Genomic DNA, 22459 nt, shown 5'->3' with positions numbered 1-22459 from the left:
AGGGCCTGATGTTCCAGTGGAGTTGCACCAGAAGCGGCCTCTGCCATAGACACGGACAACCCCGTTTAACGCTACACAAGACATATTTAAAGTCACATACAGGTCGAACGCGATTAATTAACATTATTTTTATCTTTTTTCCCAACGTTTCGGCCAGGTTGCACTGGCCGTGGTCGCGGAAGACTCAAAAAAAAAAGTTAATTAATCGCGTTCGACCTGTATGTGACTTTAAATATGTGTACAAAGCGCGAGAACTTAAAGTGTTATACTACACAAGACTTCACAGATTTGACAAACAACTCACTTTCGTTCTGACAAACCTCTCCCAGTTCTCATCAGTGAGGTTCCCCCAGGAGCCATCCTCGGGGAACACCTTGATGCACTTCTGCGTCAGCACGCCCATGTAAATCTGCAGCCCCATCAGCGCGAACACCGACAGAGAGAACATCGTCAGGATGATCACGTCGCGCAGGTTCTTCACGGATTCTATCACGGCACCCACGATGGTCTTCAAACCTGCAGATAATTTATATGTAATAATTGCTTTAGGCTGTTGGGTCAATGTGGAGAAGACCTCCTATAAGGCAACTGTACAAGCCCTTTGGTCGCTTTTGAGTTTGTACACACAATAATACACTTTCAGAAGGTATTTAGAGCTGAAGTAGTGAAGTGTCTGTCAGCCCGATTTATTTAAGATACGATATGGATAGGAGATGTTAGAGGCTGACCAGCGAATCGCTGCACAAGCATTTTTTCAGAATTCTATATATGGCAACAATTTATCTATCAAACTGACTGTCAACCTCTTTTTGTACATAACCTCAACCTTTATTTCAGTGCATTTGTTACGGATGTTATAACAGCTAAACCGATTGGAGTGGTGTGAGAAGCATGCTATTTATTTTCGATAATCTGTAACTGGAATCAGGTTCGAGCTGGTGAAAATAAACGAATACTGAAAAAATAAGAATTTTTCGCATATGATTCGGGTTACCAGCTAAAGATTTTTGAATTTGCCAGTTTTTATTGTGCAGCGACTCGATGGTAAGACTAGTAGTGAAGTGACACTTTCAAAAATTGCGAACAAACAGTCATTTAAGGCACTGAAATGTCCCAATCCATATCGTAACTAGAGCTAATATTTCACGTTTCTAAAATTCCGATCGGATTGCGTCACTTGTTTGAGAAATTTCAAAGTGATTTTTGTACAATAGTCTTCCCACATTGACCTTAAGTAATCATTTCATCAACTGAAACCAAAGCTAAGTACGTAGTTAGAGTTACTACTTCTAAATATTTAGACGGCTATGAAACTAAAGCTACATCTAAACATTTAGACGACTATTTACTACGATATTGTATTGTACTACAAAAATAAATGGCTAAAATGAGACTGTATGAATTAAAGACAATCGCGCGTTCGTAATCTTAGCAGTACAGTATACTCAAAAACTTTAAAACCCACGTAGAGCGACCGCCCACGTAAATGATTTTTAAAAAGGCCAAACTTAATCCATAAATAATGAACTAGAAACTCGTGCACAACATAATATTTGTGTTCTAAAAGTAATTTCAAAAGTGTTATACTTAATACTTATAATATCTAAAATATTATAAAGGTCTGCAACTTGAGTAATTCAGGATCAAAGGTCACGCACATCTATTATTGGAGATTATCTCAGTCTCGATAGAAGCATTGGAGCAGTGATACCCAAAATGTATTATAACAAATTTCAATTTATGTCCTTATTTTGCTTAGCTTGCATAGAGCATTCGACAGGTCGTTAGAAGCATTGGAGCACTTGAATGTAAACTGTACTCATAGCTCCTTTTAACTAAACTCAAGCTTTAAAAAGGAATTTTTGTTTCTTCGCTTTGTCCTTATAATACCTATCAACAATCCCATTTTAGCCAAACTAGTTAGGCTAATAGACAGGTTATAAATGAAATTACCCGGCACGATGGCCACAGTCTTCAACGCTCGCAGTACCCTGAACGTTCTGAGCGCGGCCAGGTTGCCGAGGTCTATCCCCATCGTCACATAACTGGAAACAATACCCGCAACAACAACATCTACATTATTATACACTACTATCACTCTATATCATCTATTATTCATTTAAACTAGATTTTAATATCTGTACATACTTAAATTATATATCTTTCTAGATAAGAGCTAATTATGTCTTTATTTAACATTTATAAAAAAGTAGGTAAACACTCATCTAAAACTATAATTTAACGAGACTTTAAAGGAATGAGAAAAATCTACTATCAAACTGTTTGAAATAACCTACGTAATTGAATAAAGTCTACTACTCACGCTAAAGCTATAACTACGAAGTCAAGCCAATTCCATGCATCTCTAAGGTATGTGAATGGCTGCAGTATGAAACCCCTGGCCATTACTTTCACCGCCGATTCAAACGTGTAGATTCCGGTAAAGATAACTCTGTAAAAATTCACCTCCACTGTGATGTCGCTCCACAACAGATATCGTAATTCAGAACATCATTAAGCTTAGGCGACACTAATGAAAGTTCGGTATTTGAACTTGTTGAGATGAAAGGAAGTCGCAAAACAGTTTACTAAATACGAATGATTGGTTAATATCTAGGAGTGTAAACCAAGGATGTGTCAAGTATGTACAGTTTTATGAATGTAAAAAAAATATACAAAACACACTCGTAGGGAGCAAAGCATTTGTAGAAAAAATATGTAAAAATTTACGTAGCCATTGTATGTAATTGTGTTATAATTATGAAAAAATATTATTCATAAGGTCTGTTTTAGCTATGTAACGTATTTTGAGAACTAGCCCATAGTGTAAACATCTAAAACTATTTATAAATGTAACGAATCATATCAAGTAAGGTCTCGTAACATATAATTTATATTTACCAATAACGATAAGTACAATACCTAATACATTTTACTTCCGATAATCTAATAAATTAATTCGGTTACTAGCTGATTGTAGTTCTATCAATTTTGAAACTAGCGTGCAAACTACTAATCATAGTCTCTAATGTAAAACCTAATAATATGAATAGACATAGTCCAATTATGTATCAAAGACTTTAAAAAACATATAACCCTGGATGGTCTGTAGGTAAACTAGTTGGATAGAAAAAATATGATGGTAAAAAAGGTATACTCACTCAGTACTTTCGACGGTAGGCGTTGTAGGCATTATCATAAGAATGCAGTTGACTAAGATAGTAGTAATAATAAACAAGGAGAACAAAGGGTGCACTAGAATGTATATCGCCACTCTTCTTATTGGGTTGAACGGATCCAGTATCCATAAGGCGTTGGTGGCGGAAAACCTGAAGATATCTTTACCCTTGCTTATGACTACGAAGGTCTGAAACAAAACAATTATACGCATTACTAATTGATATTTTAGTAGCTGATATGAAGCCCGAGGGTGCCTTTCCACCAGAGATGTGCTACGTGGATGTGTTTGATATCCACCAATCATGTTCATTGTTTCACGAAGCATTCACGGGTTCGAGTAAGGTGATTGGTAGATATCAAACACATCCACATAGGTTCAATTTCTTATTTGATGGTCCTGAATTCATTATGGATCTGACCTAAGTACTACCTGTCAACAGTGACATCTAATATCCAGAAATTAAAATCAGAATCGGCCTCCGGGACTCACTAAAGTCTAGAGTTACTAGTACATATTCTACTCTATAGTTTGACATCGAGTAATGTGAAACGGCAGACAATAGTTAACCCAGTATATATGTCAGCTCATAGATGTTAATTACTGAGTATTGAACTACTATTAAGTACTATCGTAGTCTAATACTAATTGCACCACCCGCAGTGCAACGATCAAACTTTGGTCCGAACAAATCCACAATACCTATAGAAATCGATTGAGTACTCGTACCAACAGTAAACTTTGTAGCATATCGTTATACTGAGTGCTATAACTATAATATACAATATAAATATACTGTATCGATATCTTATTCGTATTTTATATGCTCTTTTCTTTATATTCTAAGATCATAGCCAGTTTTACTTTGTTAAATATACTTAGTACTCTACAATGTTGAAATAGTCTATTATAATTGTGCTTATATTTATGTTTTATTTTTAGCGGAACTATAGTTTTTAAAATTCTTATTTGTAAATTGTAAATTCTGTGTAGATAAGTATTGTATGTTCGTCCGTAGCTGGATACCCCGTAGTTGATTATAGAGTCTGCAAGGGCCATATAGAGCAAGCGGAGAGTAGCGTACGGCATTTTATGTTTGAGTATACTTAAATTGCTGAGGATTCCTCTAAGTCTGTTGCAAATCTGGTCAATATGTGGTCCCCAGTTGAATTTACTGTCAATTTTTAGGCCAAGGTAGGTATGGGTATCAACTACTTCTAACGAATCACATTGACATTTGTTCGTGAGCTATTATTCTAGGAGTGGATGTAATCAGTAAAGTGCTTTATTATTGAGGGCCACTCGCCCCGGGGCAATGACCTGGCGCTGCAGCAGAAGCGTTGCAGTGGAATGAAATTCCCGTGTTTATAACTTGTCTGGTGCACAATCGTTGCACAATTCATGAAATGTACATAAGCATATGTACAATTTTCACCTTAATCCACTGCATTAAGTCGAAAACATGATGGGTTCATATTTATGAACTCGACTGTATTACCTATCACATACTCGGACATTTAAATTTATACGATAAAAAGACATTAAGTTTAGTAATCGAAACAAAATGTTAAAGTCTATCCATGTAGATAGAATAATAGATATAAATTCTAACTGCTGAATTGTCTACAATTCTAAAAAAATATAATGACGTAAGCTTTAAATATAACATTTCATTCAGCATTTTTATAAAACAAGATATTTATCTACACGTAAACACCATTTGTCATATTGTTTTTAAGGGTGATACCGCATTTATCAACGGTGAACCGTACAAACTTCAGCTAAACGAACTAGGTTTTGATCGATTTTATGTCACGGATATATTTTGTACCAGTTTCATTCGACCGTTGTTGTTGAAAAGCTTACGAAGTTACGACTGAACTGCACATTTTGGTGAAAAGGGGTTTTATTTCTGGCTGCAAAAAGCGCTGAAATATCCCCCATGTAAGCTGGCATTTTCAGCACTGTGGGACGCAAAAGTGATTGCCATATTGTTTATTAGTAATAAGGTAGGTATATATTGTATATAGGTTTATACAATTGAATGAATAGTGAATATATAAATTATTTTTAATTCTTCTTTCTTTCCTCGGTTGAGTGAGCTTGAAGGAGGCCGCGTTGGACCGTGAACAATGGAAATCCCTTCAGAGAGCCCCTTGTCCCTGATGAGGGATAACAGGACTTTATTATCTTGAAAAGTTAAACTGTGATTTTAAAAATAGGCCCCTGCTCCAGCGTGACAGTATTTGTACTCACTGTTTGATTGTGATAGAAAGGGTCGATGTCCTCGAGCGGCGTGGAGGCGAGCTCGAGCGGGGAGGAGCCCAGCATGCGCGGGCAGGAAGCCCTTGCTCCAGCGTAGCAGTAATAGTGTTGTACTCACTGTTTGATTGTGATAGAAAGGGTCGATGTCCTCGAGCGGCGTGGAGGCGAGCTCGAGCGGGAAGGAGCCCTGCATGCGCACGGGCAGCGGCAGCCCCTGCTCCAGCGTCGCGTCCGGCTGCGGGCCCTCGTCCTCGTCCTCGTCATCGTACCGTACCTACACAACACGATACTGTTAGCCACTGGATATACAGAGTTGAAGAACAGGGACCGTGGCCAAGACAATCGGAAGTACAATCGGAATGGCATTTCATACTCAAAAGGGTCAGCCACACTTCTGCCCAAAAAACGATGAAGCACTATAAGAGGCCGCCTTAAGAGTTGCCGCACATAAAGGTTTTCTTTTTTTCGATTTTGACGTAAAATTTGGGACGGATCCGTCCCAAATTTTACGTCAAAATCGAAAAAAATAAAACCCTGAACACATAGAAGAGCACTACTAAGTTTCATAAAATGATTGTTAGGACTATAAACTACAAACTCCTTCGATAATCAGAAAAGCTTCAGGTTCGACAACTACCTAGCCTATCTCCCTCTCACAGTGTGATAGTACGAAATGCATGTGATACAAACGTTGCGCTTACGGCATGTCAATGCGATTCCGTACGGTCACCATTTTGAAAAGCAGTGTGGTCGATCCTTTGTTTAAATTCCGATTGACATCTATAGTGATTGTCACTTGGTGTAGCCCCCAGTTAAAGCTTACTTAGCGCAGCGGCAATGGTATACTTGCGATACTTATATGAGCCGTGCTGTGTTTGCTACAGAGTTTTCACGATTTTCTATAAAACTTGCAATGGAACTTGTAAGTAGATGTTTCATTAGAAAATCGTGGCAACTTTAGGTAAACAAAGGACATACTTTTACACGCATATGGAGTTATCATAGGGACGCAATGTTAGTATAGAGACATCAGATATGACGGCAATCTATTATGCATGTGGCGTCCACCACAAGGGTAGTAGAAGGTTACGACGTTCGAAATGTTAGAATTTTTGAACAAATTAGTAGGTATTGTTGCTGTTGTGATAGGTAAGTAATGTAGAGTTTACTTTAGGCATTACAGTATACAATTACCTACTAATTACTTTAATTGTTTACACTTTATGTCATAGCCGCCAAAATAAATTTTTACTCATTTAGAATTTAGAATACTTTATAAAAAAATTGTTCATATTTTATCCTTTCATTATAAGCCAATTTATAAAACAACATATTATGTCATAGGTAGGTTACACTAGGTACTTGTTTATATTCCCCAAATTCATACCTCATATCCTATTCGTCTTACATTCCGAATAAATATTACTTACACTCAGTCCTTTAAAGGCAATCAAAAAATTATTCGTTAATTTATACAAGCTAGCTTACAACCATAAGCTTATTATTTAAAAGAAAACCACAAACATGAGCAAATTCATAAGACAAGTGTAACAACACTGTTGTAGGCAACTAGTGTTGTTACCGTGTCGTGAGCGCGTTGGAAGCGAGTTCGATTCTGTGTAGTGCTGCTGTCGGGTGGCCATGATGCGTGTCCGGCTGATCTAAAAGCGTACCATGTGGTCCTTATACCCCTCTATTAAGTCACCTATCCGAACGTTAACATTATTTAACCACGTCGTTGCAAAAAAGATTACAACTGCATGTTTACGTTTCGAACTCGGCTCCGAAATAGCAGGTTGCTGGAGGCCAGACTTTACAAATGACCAACTAAACTCTTTCTTATTTCACAATTGTACAAATAAATCGCTGCTAAGTTATATGCACTAATCGCTAGCTAGGTGACGTCACCATGCTAGGCCGAAATGACAGCAGTCTATGATGATGTGGCGAGATGAGTCCAGTGCAATGCTTGACTAGGTGAATTCGTGCTCGTGTGTTTTGCTAGCGCTCTGAACGTTGCTACGTCTTCTTTTTTCAGTCCTATCCAACATTAAAGTTTTTGTATCGATGCCAATTAATTGACTAAGTTTGTTTTATACACAGGGGTCTATTTCTAACGTAATTACGTATTGATAACAACAATGGACTATCTAGCGTTAGCTAAAGGCTTTTCTAGGATCTAGTTTAGACATTGGAATTCACAAAAGGATGGTTTTAGAAGCAAATTTATCAATTTTTTTTTGAATTTTAGCTTTATCTATTGGATTATGAAGACGCTCGCTTTTGAAATGCATTTACACCGTATTAACGCAACTAAATATGACATGCTTATATATTAACTATTGTAGAATAGCGGCTACCCGAGCGCCATAGCTTGCTCATGGAATATTTCTCCGAATACTGGCCGAGAAGCAATGTGTTCAAGAAAATACTTTACGAGTAAATGCAGTTAAAACAGAATGGACACAAGTTATCGCGTAGTAACCATAGTAACGAGCGGCCAATCTCAGATGGAACGAGCATTGTTTGCTTCTGCAATAAATTTTGTAGTTGATGCGATAACTTGTAAAAATCATGTCTCTAAAACGAGCTGTAAAAAGGTAAAAGGGGCAAGCAGGCAAATCTTACTTCTTTTTTCTTTTTCGTCCGCCCCAAATCGTTCTGTAATGATTTAAAAAAATGTCAGAGCGGTTCGATGCGTCGCTGACGGTTCCAAAAAAGATCTCTTCGAATTACTGCAGCAAAGCACCTAAAGGATAGATACTTTCGAGGTCCTTTCGAGCTCCCAATTATATATTTCTTTTTTATATCATTTTTTTAAACCTAACTTCGATTTAATGATGTTCTGCATGTCCTATTGGCGCACTCGTGATCAAAATGGCACACTAGAGTGAGATGAACGCACACATACCTCGCCTTCCGCTCGTTTTTTCTCGAGTTCCTTTTGCTTGGCATGCTCCTCTGCTATGCGGGCTTCGATAGCGGCCAGTGACTCTCGTGAGAAGGGTCGGAACAAGCTTCGTTCTTCCTCGCTGATCGAGTCCAAGTCCACGGACATTGTCTATCGAACTCCCCCCGAGTGAACTCCCTACTGTACAAAAAAATACATCATGAGAATCAATCAAGTAGAATGATTACTTACACTATCAATGAATATGTACATAAGAATCCTCATTAGCTTCAATATCGTATAAAAGTGAACATCGAATCGATAAGTTCTTGATGACAATGTGAAGAACACTAAGGCCCACTTGCATCAACTACTTAACTCAGGGTTAGTGGGCTGTCAACTGTCAAATTCCATATAAAACGATAGGTTAACCTTCGGGTTAACCCTCCATTTTCATTGGTGCAAGTGGCCCTAAAGGTACTTATTGCGTTTGCTAAAGGTACATATATTTTAATCACCTTCTTATGTCGATTACAAATCCATATACTAATATTATAAATGATAAAGTGTGTGTGTCTATTTGTTTGTCCATCTTTCACGGCAAAACGGAGCGACGAATCGACGTGACGTTTTAGGTGGAGATAGTTGAAGGGATAGCGAGTGACATGTGATACTTTTTGTCTCTTTCTAACGCGAGCCAAGTCGCGGGCAAAAGCTAGTTGAACTATAAATACATTAGTTCAATTTGTAATACGTACAAATAAAATATGTACATACCTATTTGTAACTTTATCGAATTAATACAAAATGTAACCCATTTATGTACAGTGTACACACACAGAAAGACATTAAGGAAAGAGTCGGGCAACTCGCATTTAACTCGGAAACCCGGAGCAATCGAATAGGGAACCGCGGCACTGATTATAACAAGTTCTGACTTTATTCCCAACTTTAGCACCGACTATTATATAACGGAGCTTGGTCCTTGGAACAGTTGCGTAACGCAGAGATATAGGTCAACATTTCTCGTGTAATGCGTAGCCTTCAATGCCAAGTTTTTGTTACTAACTATGTAGTTACACACAAAATATTATAATTATAGCTCGTAAAGTTCTAATAGGCCCTTAAATACAAGCTGTAGCACAAATCAGTCATAGGAATGTTACTATAATAAGTCCTTCCCTTATTTTCTGTTGGCTTGTTGAATATTATTTTGTCTTTCCTTAAGGAAAATCATAAAAATACTTATGTTTTGATCCGGTTTATTAACGCAGAAAATAAGCTTCATACTATTATATAAGCAATTAACGAATACCTACCAGTATAATAAAACGTACAAAGTAACATTTAACATAAGTGAGCTTTATAACTCACTTATTCGCCCAAGCGGTAGATATGACACCAACCGGAGTCAGTGGCTCACCCTCATTGGTACAGTCAAGTGTAAAAATGTGAGGGTTGATGGCTACAAGTTGGTGGTGAAAAAGAGCTAATTTGGGACTAATTAGGACTAATATATATTTTACTCTAGATTGGTAGTAACGAAATACAATTATTAGAAGTTCGTTTGATAAAGCATTTTGCTTGAACATTCGTTCCCTGAGAAACAAAAAGTATATGTATACAAAATAATTTGTCCGTAAAAATTCAATTTTGTATAGTTTTTGTATAGTTTCTCAAGGAGCAAAATAAATATTGACGTATTTCAGACGCCCGATTGTACACTTCGCGCAAAGTAGTGTCAAAATAAGATGGAAACCGTACGGTATAGTTACTTCAGATTGGGCCTCTTTTGTAAATTCCCGGTAAAAGTGATAAGTCGTTAATTATAAATTATAAACAATTTACCTAACTTTGAATAATAGTTTTATAGTAGGCTATCGATCGCGAACAACAAAGCAATATTTGATATCGGGGCGCGGTGAAGTTACCCCATTTATTAGACTGGAATAAGGTCACTCGCGCCGGCACAATACACATGCCTCCCACACGCATTCTCAGACTGTGGGGGTTAACTATGACGTCACAAAGATCGCGGTCCCGGGTTTCAATTTTTTGCCAATTTGTCTAGAACCCCTTATCCAATTTTGAAAAATGAGGTGTCGATTGAAAGCGTATAACATGCTGATTAAGATTTATTATAAGTGAAAAGTATAGTTTTGTTAGTTATTTTTTAATTAACAATAATGCAAAAAATACTTTTTTTTTACTCTCTTTTTTATTTTTGTGACTCAAAAAGGCAATGAAAACGGCCACTTAGCTAAAAAATATGTTATATAAATCATTTAGCTACATTATTAAGCTATCTGTTGCTTTTAAAATTTCTACGATCGGATAATAAATAAGCAATCTACAAGCACATACCTGTAGGCGGGGAGTACCGCTTGACACGCGTTCCCATACATTGGGCGTCTACCAAATTACACCTCGCGCAAAATTCGTTTCAAGCAGATATACCTCTAATCTTATTCATTGTAACCTATCAATATTGGTATCATTTGAAAGTACAATTAAAGTCCTTTAAGAAACAATATCAACCATTTTCTTAAAATCAATAATCGCCAGTCTACGGTGGTTACAAAGAAAAAAAGCGGGGATTCAATTTGACTGGTTCCCTAGGTTTGATACCCTAGACGAGTTTAAAAGGGGAGGTAAAGGTGACAAGTATGGGTTGTTCTCTGGCCTGAAAGCTACACAGAGGGCCAGGGGAAGAAAAACTAGGGTTTAAGTTTAGTTTTAAGTTATTTTTTCTTTTATTTGTTGATTTTATTGTGTTTAATTTTTTTGTAATTTTATCAAGAATACACGCTGGTTTCTTTTTGTGAAAATGCCCTTTTTTATGAAAAAATCGATGAATTTCATGGCATTTTCCGATAGAGACTAAAATTAACTTTCAAATAAGGCCACATAGTCATACTTTTACTTATATAATATTAAGGGTAATAGCCCCGGCGGAGTAGTGCAAGCGGGACAGCAGTGTAGCAATCCATAGACCTGACTTCACTGGTTCAGTGCCACACATAGTGTTACGAGGTGCCCTGCGCGCCCTGCTCTCTAATATGTGGGTCAATACTGCTTCAACGCAAACGATTGAGATGTGTGATTTTTTGACTCTGAGTGTATTTGCAGGAGCTGCATGTACTTAACAAGTGTACCCCAACAACTATTTCATATTTATAACGCATTATTAATAATAAATATGCTCTTAATGTTATCTTGACTTCTGTCAAATAATTATGTTCTGAGAAAAGTGGCTAAAAGTAATGATTATAATTACTAAAACATTAAAGGTAACTTCATTTTAGTGATTTAATGTGTATAACGACCGAAGTCTAATCGTTTTGATTTTAAGATTACTTTTTAATACCTACTGGGTCAAAAAGCCGCACCTCTAAATCGTTTGAGTTCAAACGGTATTACTTGGTATTACCCTTAATATTATATAAGTAAAAGTATGTATATGTGGCCTTATTTGAAAGTTAATTTTAGTCTCTATCGGAAAATGCCATGAAATTCATCACATTTCTCATAAAAAAGTGAATTTTCAGCAAAAGAAACCAACGTGTATCCTTGATAAAATTACAAAAAAAATTAAACACAATAAAATCAACAAATAAAAGAAAAAAATAACTTAAAACTAAACTTAAACCCTAGTTTTTTCTCCCCTGACCCTCTGTGTAGCTTTTAGGCCAGAGAACAACCCAAATGTCACCTTTACCTTCCCTGTTAAACTCGTCTAGGGTATCAAACCTAGGAAACCAGCCAAATTCCATACCCACTTTTTTCCTTTGTAACCACCGCAGACTGGCGATTATTGATTTTAAGAAAATGATTGACATTGTTTCTTAAAGTACTTTAATTGTACTTCCAAATTATACCAATATTGATAGGTTACAATGAATAAGATTAGAGGTATATCTGCTTGAAACGAATTTTGCGCGAGGTGTAATTTGGTAGACGCCGAATGTATGGAAACGCGCGTCAAGCGGTACTCCCCGCCTACAGGTATGTGCTTGTAGTTTGCTTATTTATTATCCGATCGTAGAAATTTAAAAATCAACAGATAGCTTAATAGTGTAGTTAAATGATTCATATAACATATTTTTTAGCTAAGTGGCCGTTTTCATTGCTTTTTTGAGTCACAAAAATCAAAAAAGAGAGTAAAAAAAAAAAAATTAGTATTTTTTGCATTATTGTTAATTAAAAAATAACTAACAAACCTATACTTTTCACTTATAAGAAATCTTAATCAGCATGTTATACGCTTTCAATCGACACCTCATTTTTCAAAATTGGATAAGGGGTTCTAGACAAATTGGCAAAAAATTGAAACCCGGGACCGCGATCTTTGTGACGTCGTAGTTAACCCCCCCACAGTCTGAGAATGCGACAAGTCATTATTTCGTACTCAGTAAAGTCTACCGATCACAACGATACCACTTGTCAGCAGTATACTCTCCAGTCACATCAACTTTTTCCGAGACCCTCTCGCCGCTCTACTACAACTAAACCCCTGTTACCTACTACACCTAGGTAACATGTACCGGCCTAAAATTAGTCTGATATAATGTAAACTAAGCAATAAGGACAATAATGAAGCTCAATAAAATAATTATTGATTAATCAATCACAGACGAGTAGCTAGAAAAGGTTACATATGTTTTTGGAGGCTTAATAATATAAAAATTATGATGTAATTATATGAATTAGGCAAAGATAACATATATAGCTCCAATATAAGAATTATGAGGTAGGTGTATGAATTAGACAAAGACAACATACATATAACAACAACAAAACCGCATCAAATGCACCCGTTTTGATTCAATGCAGTATAGAATATCCATTCTATCGTGGGTTTGGATACAACTTATTAGAAAACGAATAAAAAGTATCGTAGTTGACTTTAAACTGAACTGAAATTACCCTACACAAACCCTTTGTTCCTTTAATGACTATAGTCAACCGGGATATTTGCGTCTAGTGGACTCCATAATAAAAAAAAAACATACACACATGTTTAATTAAAAATACGCAGTTGTCAGATATCACCGCAGTCAGTTCGCAGTTGTCAGTTGTCAGATATCATCACGCACTTTTAATGCCCGCAAGCTATAAATATTGATTTCTTAAGTCAAATACTACAGAAAACAATAACTTGATGTGCTGAATTCGATACGAGTCTAGTATCCTATTGCGTCTAGTGGACTTTTGAAGATATCTTCTAAACGGAACATTTTATAACTATGTTATCCAAAGAAGAAAAATAAAAGCCTGAATTGGTTTGCTTACAAAAGAGATTTTAATAAAGGTAACATTGATAAATTCGTACAATGTATTTCAGCGCTTTCATTCTCTGAGGTACTATTTTCAAGTGATCTTAAGGAAGCATTTACAATGTTTTATGAATTAGTGTGCTTATTTCATGATCTATGTTTTCCAGTCATAAAGGTCAAGATGAATAATCACTATAAGAAATCAAAATGGTTAACAAAAGGAATACGTAAGTCTTGTAGTATTAAGAGAAATTTGTACTTGCGATATAAATTGTCAAAAACAAACAAATTATATAATAGAACTCAATTCAAAAATTATAGCAATGTATTAAAAAAATGTATTATTAAGTCACAAAAAATCAGCAACACGAATTATATATCTTGTAATAAAAATAAATGTAAGGCTACATGGGACATAATATCGGCCAACTTATCGAGTGCAAAAAGTCATAATGAAATTGACTCTTTGAATTTTAATAATATGACATTTAATAATCCAAAAGATATTTGTAATTTAATTAATGATTATTTTATTAACATCACCACAACAAAATCTAATGTGAATAGAAAGGCATTAAATGTAACTAATAATATTAATAATTATTCCTCTTCAATATTTTTAATACCTACTGATGTCAATGAAGTATTTAAAATCATACTGTCACTTAAAAGTAGTAGAAGTTCTGGGTATGATGACATTACAACATATATCCTTAAGCTGATTGCACCATGGATATGTCACCCTATGGCACATATTATTAATCTTTCATTCGAACAAGCGGTTTTTCCTGAGCAGCTTAAGCTGTCCGTGGTAAAGCCCCTATTTAAAAAAGGAGACCGTAAAGACCCAAATAATTATAGACCAATAACAATTGTTCCAGTTATTTCCAAAATAATTGAGAAAGCAATGTGTAAAAGACTAACTGGATTTTTAGAAAAAAACGGTCTAATACAGGCAGAACAATATGGCTTTAGAAGAGGACTCTCCACTGAGTTAGCTTGCTTTAATTTAGTCAAATATATATCTGAAAGTTTGAATAGCAAATGTCCAATATTGTCAATATTCTTAGACTTAAGCAAAGCGTTTGACTGTGTTGAACATGGTAAGCTCCTTGCAAAGCTTGAATGCTATGGGATCAGAGGCGTTGCACTCGAATGGATAAAAAGTTATTTATCACAAAGGAAACAGTGTACTGAAATAGTCAAATTAGAAAAAGTAGGTAGGAGTTATGTTAAAACCAAATACCGGTCAGATTTTCTTGATGTAAAACTGGGCGTCCCCCAGGGGAGTAACTTAGGTCCTCTATTGTTTTTGGTCTACATCAATGATTTGCCTCAAGCTATCTCGCATAAGTGTATACTATTTGCCGATGATACAACTTTATTAATAAGGGGTGATAACGCTGATACATACGAAACCGTCGTAAATAATGCATTAGTTGACATTAACAATTGGACATGTAAAAATAATTTAAATATCAATATGGCAAAGACATTTTTTATTCAATTCTACTCATATAATAGTGATCCGATTAAATTAAATATCAATTATAATAATTTATCAATATCCAAATGTGAAAATATTAAGTTTTTAGGTTTATTCATTGACCAGCATCTCAACTGGAAGGTACATGTAAATGCTGTGTGTAGTAGACTAGATAGGTTTGTCTTTGCGCTAAGAAAATTAAGAAATACAGTAAATTTTGAAGCAGCGGTCACAGCCTATCACGGCGTGGTATCTTCAGTTCTAAATTATGGACTATTACTGTGGGGAAATTCTGTTGATTTCGAACGAGCATTTATATTGCAAAAGAAATGTGTCCGTGCAATAATGAAAGCCTGGGTAATGGATACCTGCCGGCCACTATTTCAGAAATTAAAAATATTACCACTGCCTTGCATGTATATTAAAAAAGCACTGTTGCTTGTAAAAAGCCGTCCAGACTTATTCCATATGAGATCGGAGTATTTCTCAAGCCAAAGAACCCAATACCAAAACCTTCTATACCAACCTCGGTGCAACTTGGATATATATAAGAAGAATGCGTACAACATGTGCATAGTTATTTATAATAGTCTTCCCGATACTATTAAGACACTAAATGCTCTAGAGTATAAGAAGAAAGTCACCAGTTTTCTTCTAGAACACTGTTTTTACAGCGTGAAAGAATATTTAGAATATGATAGTTGATAGAATTAAAATAATTAAAATTAAAATATTAAGCATGTATTACGTTGTGAATCTTTTATTATGAATTATGTTATCCATATCAATTTAAAGTTTGGTGGCCATACTTAGAACATACAAGGTTGCAATAGTTCTAAAATGTTCTGTTTAGAAGATATCTTCAAAAGTCGCATTTACTCCTCTAGACGCAAATATCCCGGTTGACTATAGTTCCTAAAAATAAGATACTTAGTTAACATAAGTATAAACGAGAAATCAAAATATATATTGACTAAAGTACAATGAAAAGAATATGACGACCTGACTTGTCTCATATTGAAATGGTACCTATTCAAACTTAGAATTCACTTTGCGCGCCATCACGAATGACACGGTCTATAACTATAACATGTTTGTGTCAAAAAGCAAACCTAACTCAACATTTTTAAATTGCAGTCTACCAGTATACCTATAATTATAGCTATACCTACTGTAAAGGGCAGAAAGCACGCTAACCTTTACCGCCACCCCTTTATTTCCCGTTTAACCCTCTTACGGCCGTCGTTCTACTTGTCTGACGATTATTTATCAGCTACTCGTACCGCAATGAAATTTCACTTCGTAAATGATTCCTAATGAGTTGGGTCATTTGGTTGTTTTGTTTATTAATTTTATTATACATATACTATAGTATCCGGCGGTAATGATTGCACATCGGTTTTTTGTCTTCGTAGAGCGTTGTCTCTTTCTTGCTTATGTGACGTTAATTGTCTCTTTCCAAAGACCGATGTGCATTCTCTATCGCCCTATGTGTACTGTATGTACTATAGGTACGCAAGTAAAATACCGTCAGCAAAAATGTTTCGAAAAAGAATTGGATATTTTTTAAGGTTTTTTTTTTTTTTTTTTTTTTTTTTATTATGGACTGATCGGCGATTGACCCTCACACCTGATGAAGTATTACAGAGTCTAAGATGGAGCTCACCGATTCAGTAATAGCCTATTCAAAAATGTAAGTTCAATCAGTATTATAGACTGTCGAAGTAAAATGTGTAATCACAGTGCATAGACTGCCATCTCTCGACACAGACTTAAAACTTTTGAACCTCAGTTTTGACAATTTGGCCCATATTCTTAGCTTGATGTGTGTTAAAATGTCAAATATTAATATTAGCGCCATCTAGCTGAGCGTACTGTAACTAAACCTCCGCTCACCTTACTTATTTACTTACTTGACTAACCAACGGTATGGCTAACCCCCCCTTAAATACACCCCGTAAATTTGGCCTTGTGATCGTCTAGCGTGAATAAGTAGAACCCTTCGATGTGAACCGCGATAACTTAGATCCTTTAATGAGTATCAGCTGTATTTTTGACTAATATTTAAAATTTTATTTATTTATATTTTAAAGAAGAATAAAGGTTATTGTAGCATAATAATATAGTGTTATAGAAGAGTATTTTATCAGATTTAGGCCTAGAAAGTTATATGTGAGAAAATTAATGACGTGATGAAGAAATTTTAGAATAAAAGTTAGTGAGTGAAACATACATGAAATAAATATTAAAAAATATTTTGGTAATCATCCGCTACGCCTTATTAGTGGTCCCGGCTTGGGCAAGGGCTTGCGATACGGTATGGGACCCCTGACCTGATCAAACCACTTTATCAGGATCCTAAGCAAGTAAGCCTGAAGGGCTATCTATCTAAAAACTAACCCCCTTTTTGTTTTGTCTCTTTTTCCCTAGCTAAACCCCCTTTCCCCAATACTGCTAATAGACCATAACTTCTCGATTTTTCTAATGTTTTATCGAAACACCGAGCAGTTGCTAACTTTTATAAGAACTAAGTCTACTAACTTTTCTAAGCTTTTGATTTTCCATCAGTGGACGGCGCTCGCATGCCACTGGGCCCTATAACAAACCTATGCTTTTTATTCCAAAGAATAGTTTGTTTCCCTAACCAACTTGATAGAATTTACCTTGAAAAACCAGTTAGCAACACTAAGTGTCCCGCAGCCACACCGAAAAATCAGAAATTGCTACCACAATTATTAATTTCACTCAAATAAATTAAGTAATAAGAGATTTTATAAATTACCAGTTTTACCACATATTTTAAGATAGTAAACACCACATTTAAAGTCCATTTAAACCATATAAATAGTAGTAGTTAAATTATTTCTCCACAATACACGTTGACCAATTATATTCCAAGACCAATCATAAAAGAACTCTACTTTTATAGAAATAGTGTGTGACTCTACCCTAATCCTATCGTTTTCCCTACTCTAACATATCTGAAACACAGACCCTCACTTACCATAGATCTTGTGTTCAGAATATGTACAAGTGTATCCCTACTAGAACTGTACAGTTCAGCCAGCGAAGCTGAGATAGGCAACCTATAGGCTTGAGTTCTGATCCCCCCCTCTGCTTTTGCCCGCGGGCTAGGGTAGCAGAGAGTAGATCGCCCTATCCGTGTATATATCCAGTATTCTAGGACACACCAGTACCAGCCACATGGGAGACCCAGCTGCGATCAACTTTACTTAGATGTGGATCGATCACAACCGAAATCCCCAGCGACCAACGCCAGCATGGACTAGAGCACCGAGTAAATAAATATATATATATATAGGACCCCAGCCTCAAATACTGCCGACTTCTGTGAGCAAGGATTACTCCTAATGCCTTTCGTCAATCGTGAAAGTCCTCACTTCCATCTAACAGTTGGACTCTTTGAGACCGGTGAGAAAATACGCTTTTGTAAGTATAGAAAAGCGTCCAAGCCTCCACTTGGAACAAAAAGACTCCTAAACGCTCCTTGTTTGACACCGTAAGGGAAGAAGCGCCTAGCCGGACAACAGTCTGTCACAAACAATGATCTGGCTTATAACTTTCACAAAATAACCCCATAGAAAATTACTAATTTCAATTTTACTGACCAATTAAACAAACGAATGAAGTTTCCTTTACGTGCTATAATCTAAGCTTAGTTTTGCAAGAATTACTCCCTACAAAACCAAACACAGACTTATCTCCAAGCACCAGCCATACATCGACCCAGTCTTTGTATTGCTTAACGGCACTCATGAAACAAAGCACAGAAAACTTCACTATACACATCAATTTAAATGTAACACTACACTATAAATAGAACACTAAAATAACCCCACAACTGACAGTAAAGCAATTCCACCATAGGTCTAAGTTCAACTGTACGACGATATTGTCCCCGCACAACCAAACAGAGACACAATTTCAAAGTTTACAATCACTTAGAATAATTTCCAAGTAAAAACAAACAGAGAAATAATAGCAGAACAACTTCACTCACCAGTATAACACACGAAAGCCAGAGACACTGTTAGTCTTGTAGATATTTTAAGAATGACGCGCGTCGGCTCGCTCCGACCCTTTTATAGTATCTAATGGAGACACAACAGAGACTGGGGACATAATGGAGACTGGAGACATACTGGAGACTTAACAGAGACATAACAGAGACATACTGGAGACTGGAGACATAATGGAGACATAACAGAGACATACTGGGGACTGGAGACATACCGGAGACACAACAGAGACATAATGGAGACTGGAGACCTACTGGGGACATAATGGAGACTGGTTTGTTTACTAAGCCGTACACCCTATACATTTAACGTCCATGTTCTCTCAGCAAATAATCGTTTACCTATCAGTAGTAACATCTGCATGCTTGCACGTGTTTTAGAGAGAGACAGAGCTATTGATATTGTTACCTATGTAGTCCAATAGTGGAGTGTTTCGTAAATATTTTTACGTAAATATTATTTTGTGAAAGATTGTTTAAATCAATTTAGTAAGTAACTTCGCAATGAAAGATCACATTTGTTCCTAATTGTTACATTGAATGATATATTCAGGAAGTATAATAATCAATATTAGTGATTATTACCTCTCTGACTTGTAATTAGAACCAAGACGCAATATCGGAACGTCATTCGTTTGTCAGATCAGATTGTCAATGTCAACAATCCATCCATGTGAATATAGTTTGTAAATAAGCTTTTTCCAATAAGTTGTGCATCAAATAATAGTGAATTTTATGAGTGATGACGTAACTAAACATGTGATAAAGCTTCGCAGATATTATTTGTTAAAATATTCAATGAAATCCCGAAGGAAATATGCACCAAAAAGTTGGTCAAGGAAAAGTTGATTCGCCGTAAGTTTTATATGTAATAACGAGTCCATTTCCTCGTCATAGATGCTTGTTCTGTTACAACTCGCCCCCAGATTGGATTTCTTTTACAAAATACAAAGTGGTTAGTAAAAAAATCCAATCTTATTTAGCAAAAGAAGCAATAAAATTGAATAAAAGAAAAATATCTCTAGATCAGTCGGAAATATCCCCCCCCATTTCTAATTGTGTGGTGTGTATTCCAATACTATGCGACTGCTAGCGACTCAGTTTTGAAATCAGCTCATCAGAGTCTCGACAATGAACCATGATAACTCCTTCCTCAGAGTCCACGCATCGCCAGGGATACCAGGTTGTGAATCTGATAGGTCCTATTAACCCGTTCTTGCTAGCTCGTTCCCCGGTCGCGGCGAATATTCATTCCATCCACACTGTTGGACCGGAATAATTATCGTAATAATTTCAATGAGTTCACAATAACTTCCCACGCAATTACGAAGAAACCTTTAGAGCTCTCATTATAAGTCCAGAGCCTTCAATCTCCATTGTCGGAACTCAAACCAATTTCTCTACTTAATCACTCTCAGCCACATGTTTTGGCGCATGTCTCAACTTGAATAAAATATACTGACTTAAAGTTTGTTTGAGTGTTTTTTTTTTTATAAAACAAACCTTAAATGACATAGGCATGTACCTCAACTCGGTACCATATCATTATTTGATCAAATGTAGCAATTATTTGATGATACCGAACTTCACATATTTGATCACATAACAAGGAAACAAATATTGAAAAGAGCCTCGTTCTCACTAGACGATATCGGCCCTTAAATATGTCGATTGTCAAATACATCCCATTCAAGATTAGGTGTGTGGTTTTCGTATGGGTCTCATTACCTTGTGTAGTTAGTAGTCACAAAAAACTACCCTTGAAATGGGTCGAATCCATTGGATTTTAACCTAACCAATAAGAATTTTATGACTAATGTGTTCCCAAAATCCCCCCCTTGTTTGTTCCCCTCAAATTCCGACCAAACTAGTTTTGACTACTTTCCAGCGCTGTCTGTCTGTATCAATCCACTCATTCCATAAAATAAAACATTCGAGACACACTTTCATATCTTACATCCGTCATATCCAGCCATTCAATCTATCAAACATACATCTATAAGCATTCATCACCTCTAACTTATACACAATACACATACACTCGTTCATTCCTCCTCAATTACGCTTTCACTCGATTGTTTACAGAAAGCCAGCGCTTTTAAAAGTAATCAAAATAAAGAATAAAAATAGAAATAGAAACTAGATAATAATTTTAAAAGTTTACCTATCCCATTTTACCCTACTCTACCCTGGCTCGAAGACAAAGAAAATTTTATTTTATTTATAAGAGGTCCTACATTCATCATTTATAAAGTAATTACTATTTAAAGTATTTACTAACCGCAAACCATTGGACAACATGTTACACCTTAATCATAATTTATCTGCTACAAAATTGTATGACGATCGAGCATACCAACTTAAGAACAATGACAGTTTGAGTAATGTCGCCAATAGAACACCTTTTGGCGGGGAAAAGCGTATATATATGTTATCTGTGGCTAAATTATTTTCTTTAATCTATCAATCTATCTTGTTTACCGCGAAACCGCTTTGTCCGCGAAAGAATGACAGATCTATTTATGTATGGACCATTTTAGCGCTATACTGCCTACAACATGAATCTGTAATAACTTAAAACAAATGTTTTCCATTTAAAATTTCAAATGTGGTCCGAAGAATAAACTTTCAGATCAATGTAAAATATGTTTGTGTCACTAAGTCAGTTTTAATTTTTATAACCTATAAATTCGTTAGGAAATCAGGCGAAAACGCGTTATTTTAATTCATTGCAATAAGTGTTAGGTGTACAGTAGACCTAGTAAAATCTAGCCTAGTGCAATGGACGTAAATATACTGGATCCTTAACTTTACAGCAAAGGTAAGCTTTTGTTTTTACTCTTCAATCTGTCATGAAACACGAAACTCCTGAACACACCTCGTTTAAAGAGTAAACATCAAAAATATATATTCGATTAATTTACTTGACCTAGGCTACCTAACTGTACTTGGAATTTATAAAAATTTTGCGGTTCCAAACAATGAAATGACTTAATTATTTTTCTGAGGCAATAGCTTATTGATTATGGAAAGTAATATTTGTAGGCCTTCAAATAAATGTTATGGCATTTAAAAATGAGCATTGAGTCTTGTACAAACTTTGTATTTTTCAGAGATAAAGATTGACGTTGGATTGGACACTTAAATAAAATTATGTAGACTGAAAATCTAGACTTAATATAAATATTGTTCTTGTTACAATGGGTTTAAACAATGTATGTATTAATTTTCAGTATATCTAATCGGTAATCAACACCTAAACAATTCCAACTAGTTGCAAGCTGAACGGGACAATTTTCCGGCGTGTCCTTTATGGACTGTACTC

General features: G+C 35.8%; 1 protein-coding gene across 1 annotated transcript in view; it reads right to left on the bottom strand.

Annotated features, from left to right (window-relative positions):
- LOC125234054 (sodium channel protein para-like) overlaps positions 1-22459 on the bottom strand; it is a 128454-nt gene that overhangs the window by 32803 nt on the left and 73192 nt on the right. The window contains 8 exon segments of the mRNA XM_048140232.1: positions 305-323; positions 326-516; positions 1954-2045; positions 2324-2452; positions 3162-3367; positions 5562-5717; positions 8072-8104; positions 8355-8534. Coding sequence (XP_047996189.1) covers positions 305-323; positions 326-516; positions 1954-2045; positions 2324-2452; positions 3162-3367; positions 5562-5717; positions 8072-8104; positions 8355-8501 — 973 coding nt within the window. The 5' untranslated portion in view covers positions 8502-8534.

Source organism: Leguminivora glycinivorella, chromosome 15 (assembly GCF_023078275.1).
Source record: "Leguminivora glycinivorella isolate SPB_JAAS2020 chromosome 15, LegGlyc_1.1, whole genome shotgun sequence".
NCBI lineage: Eukaryota > Metazoa > Arthropoda > Insecta > Lepidoptera > Tortricidae > Leguminivora > Leguminivora glycinivorella.
Note: the sequence above shows the minus strand (reverse complement) of the source record. Positions and strands in the feature narration are given on the sequence as shown.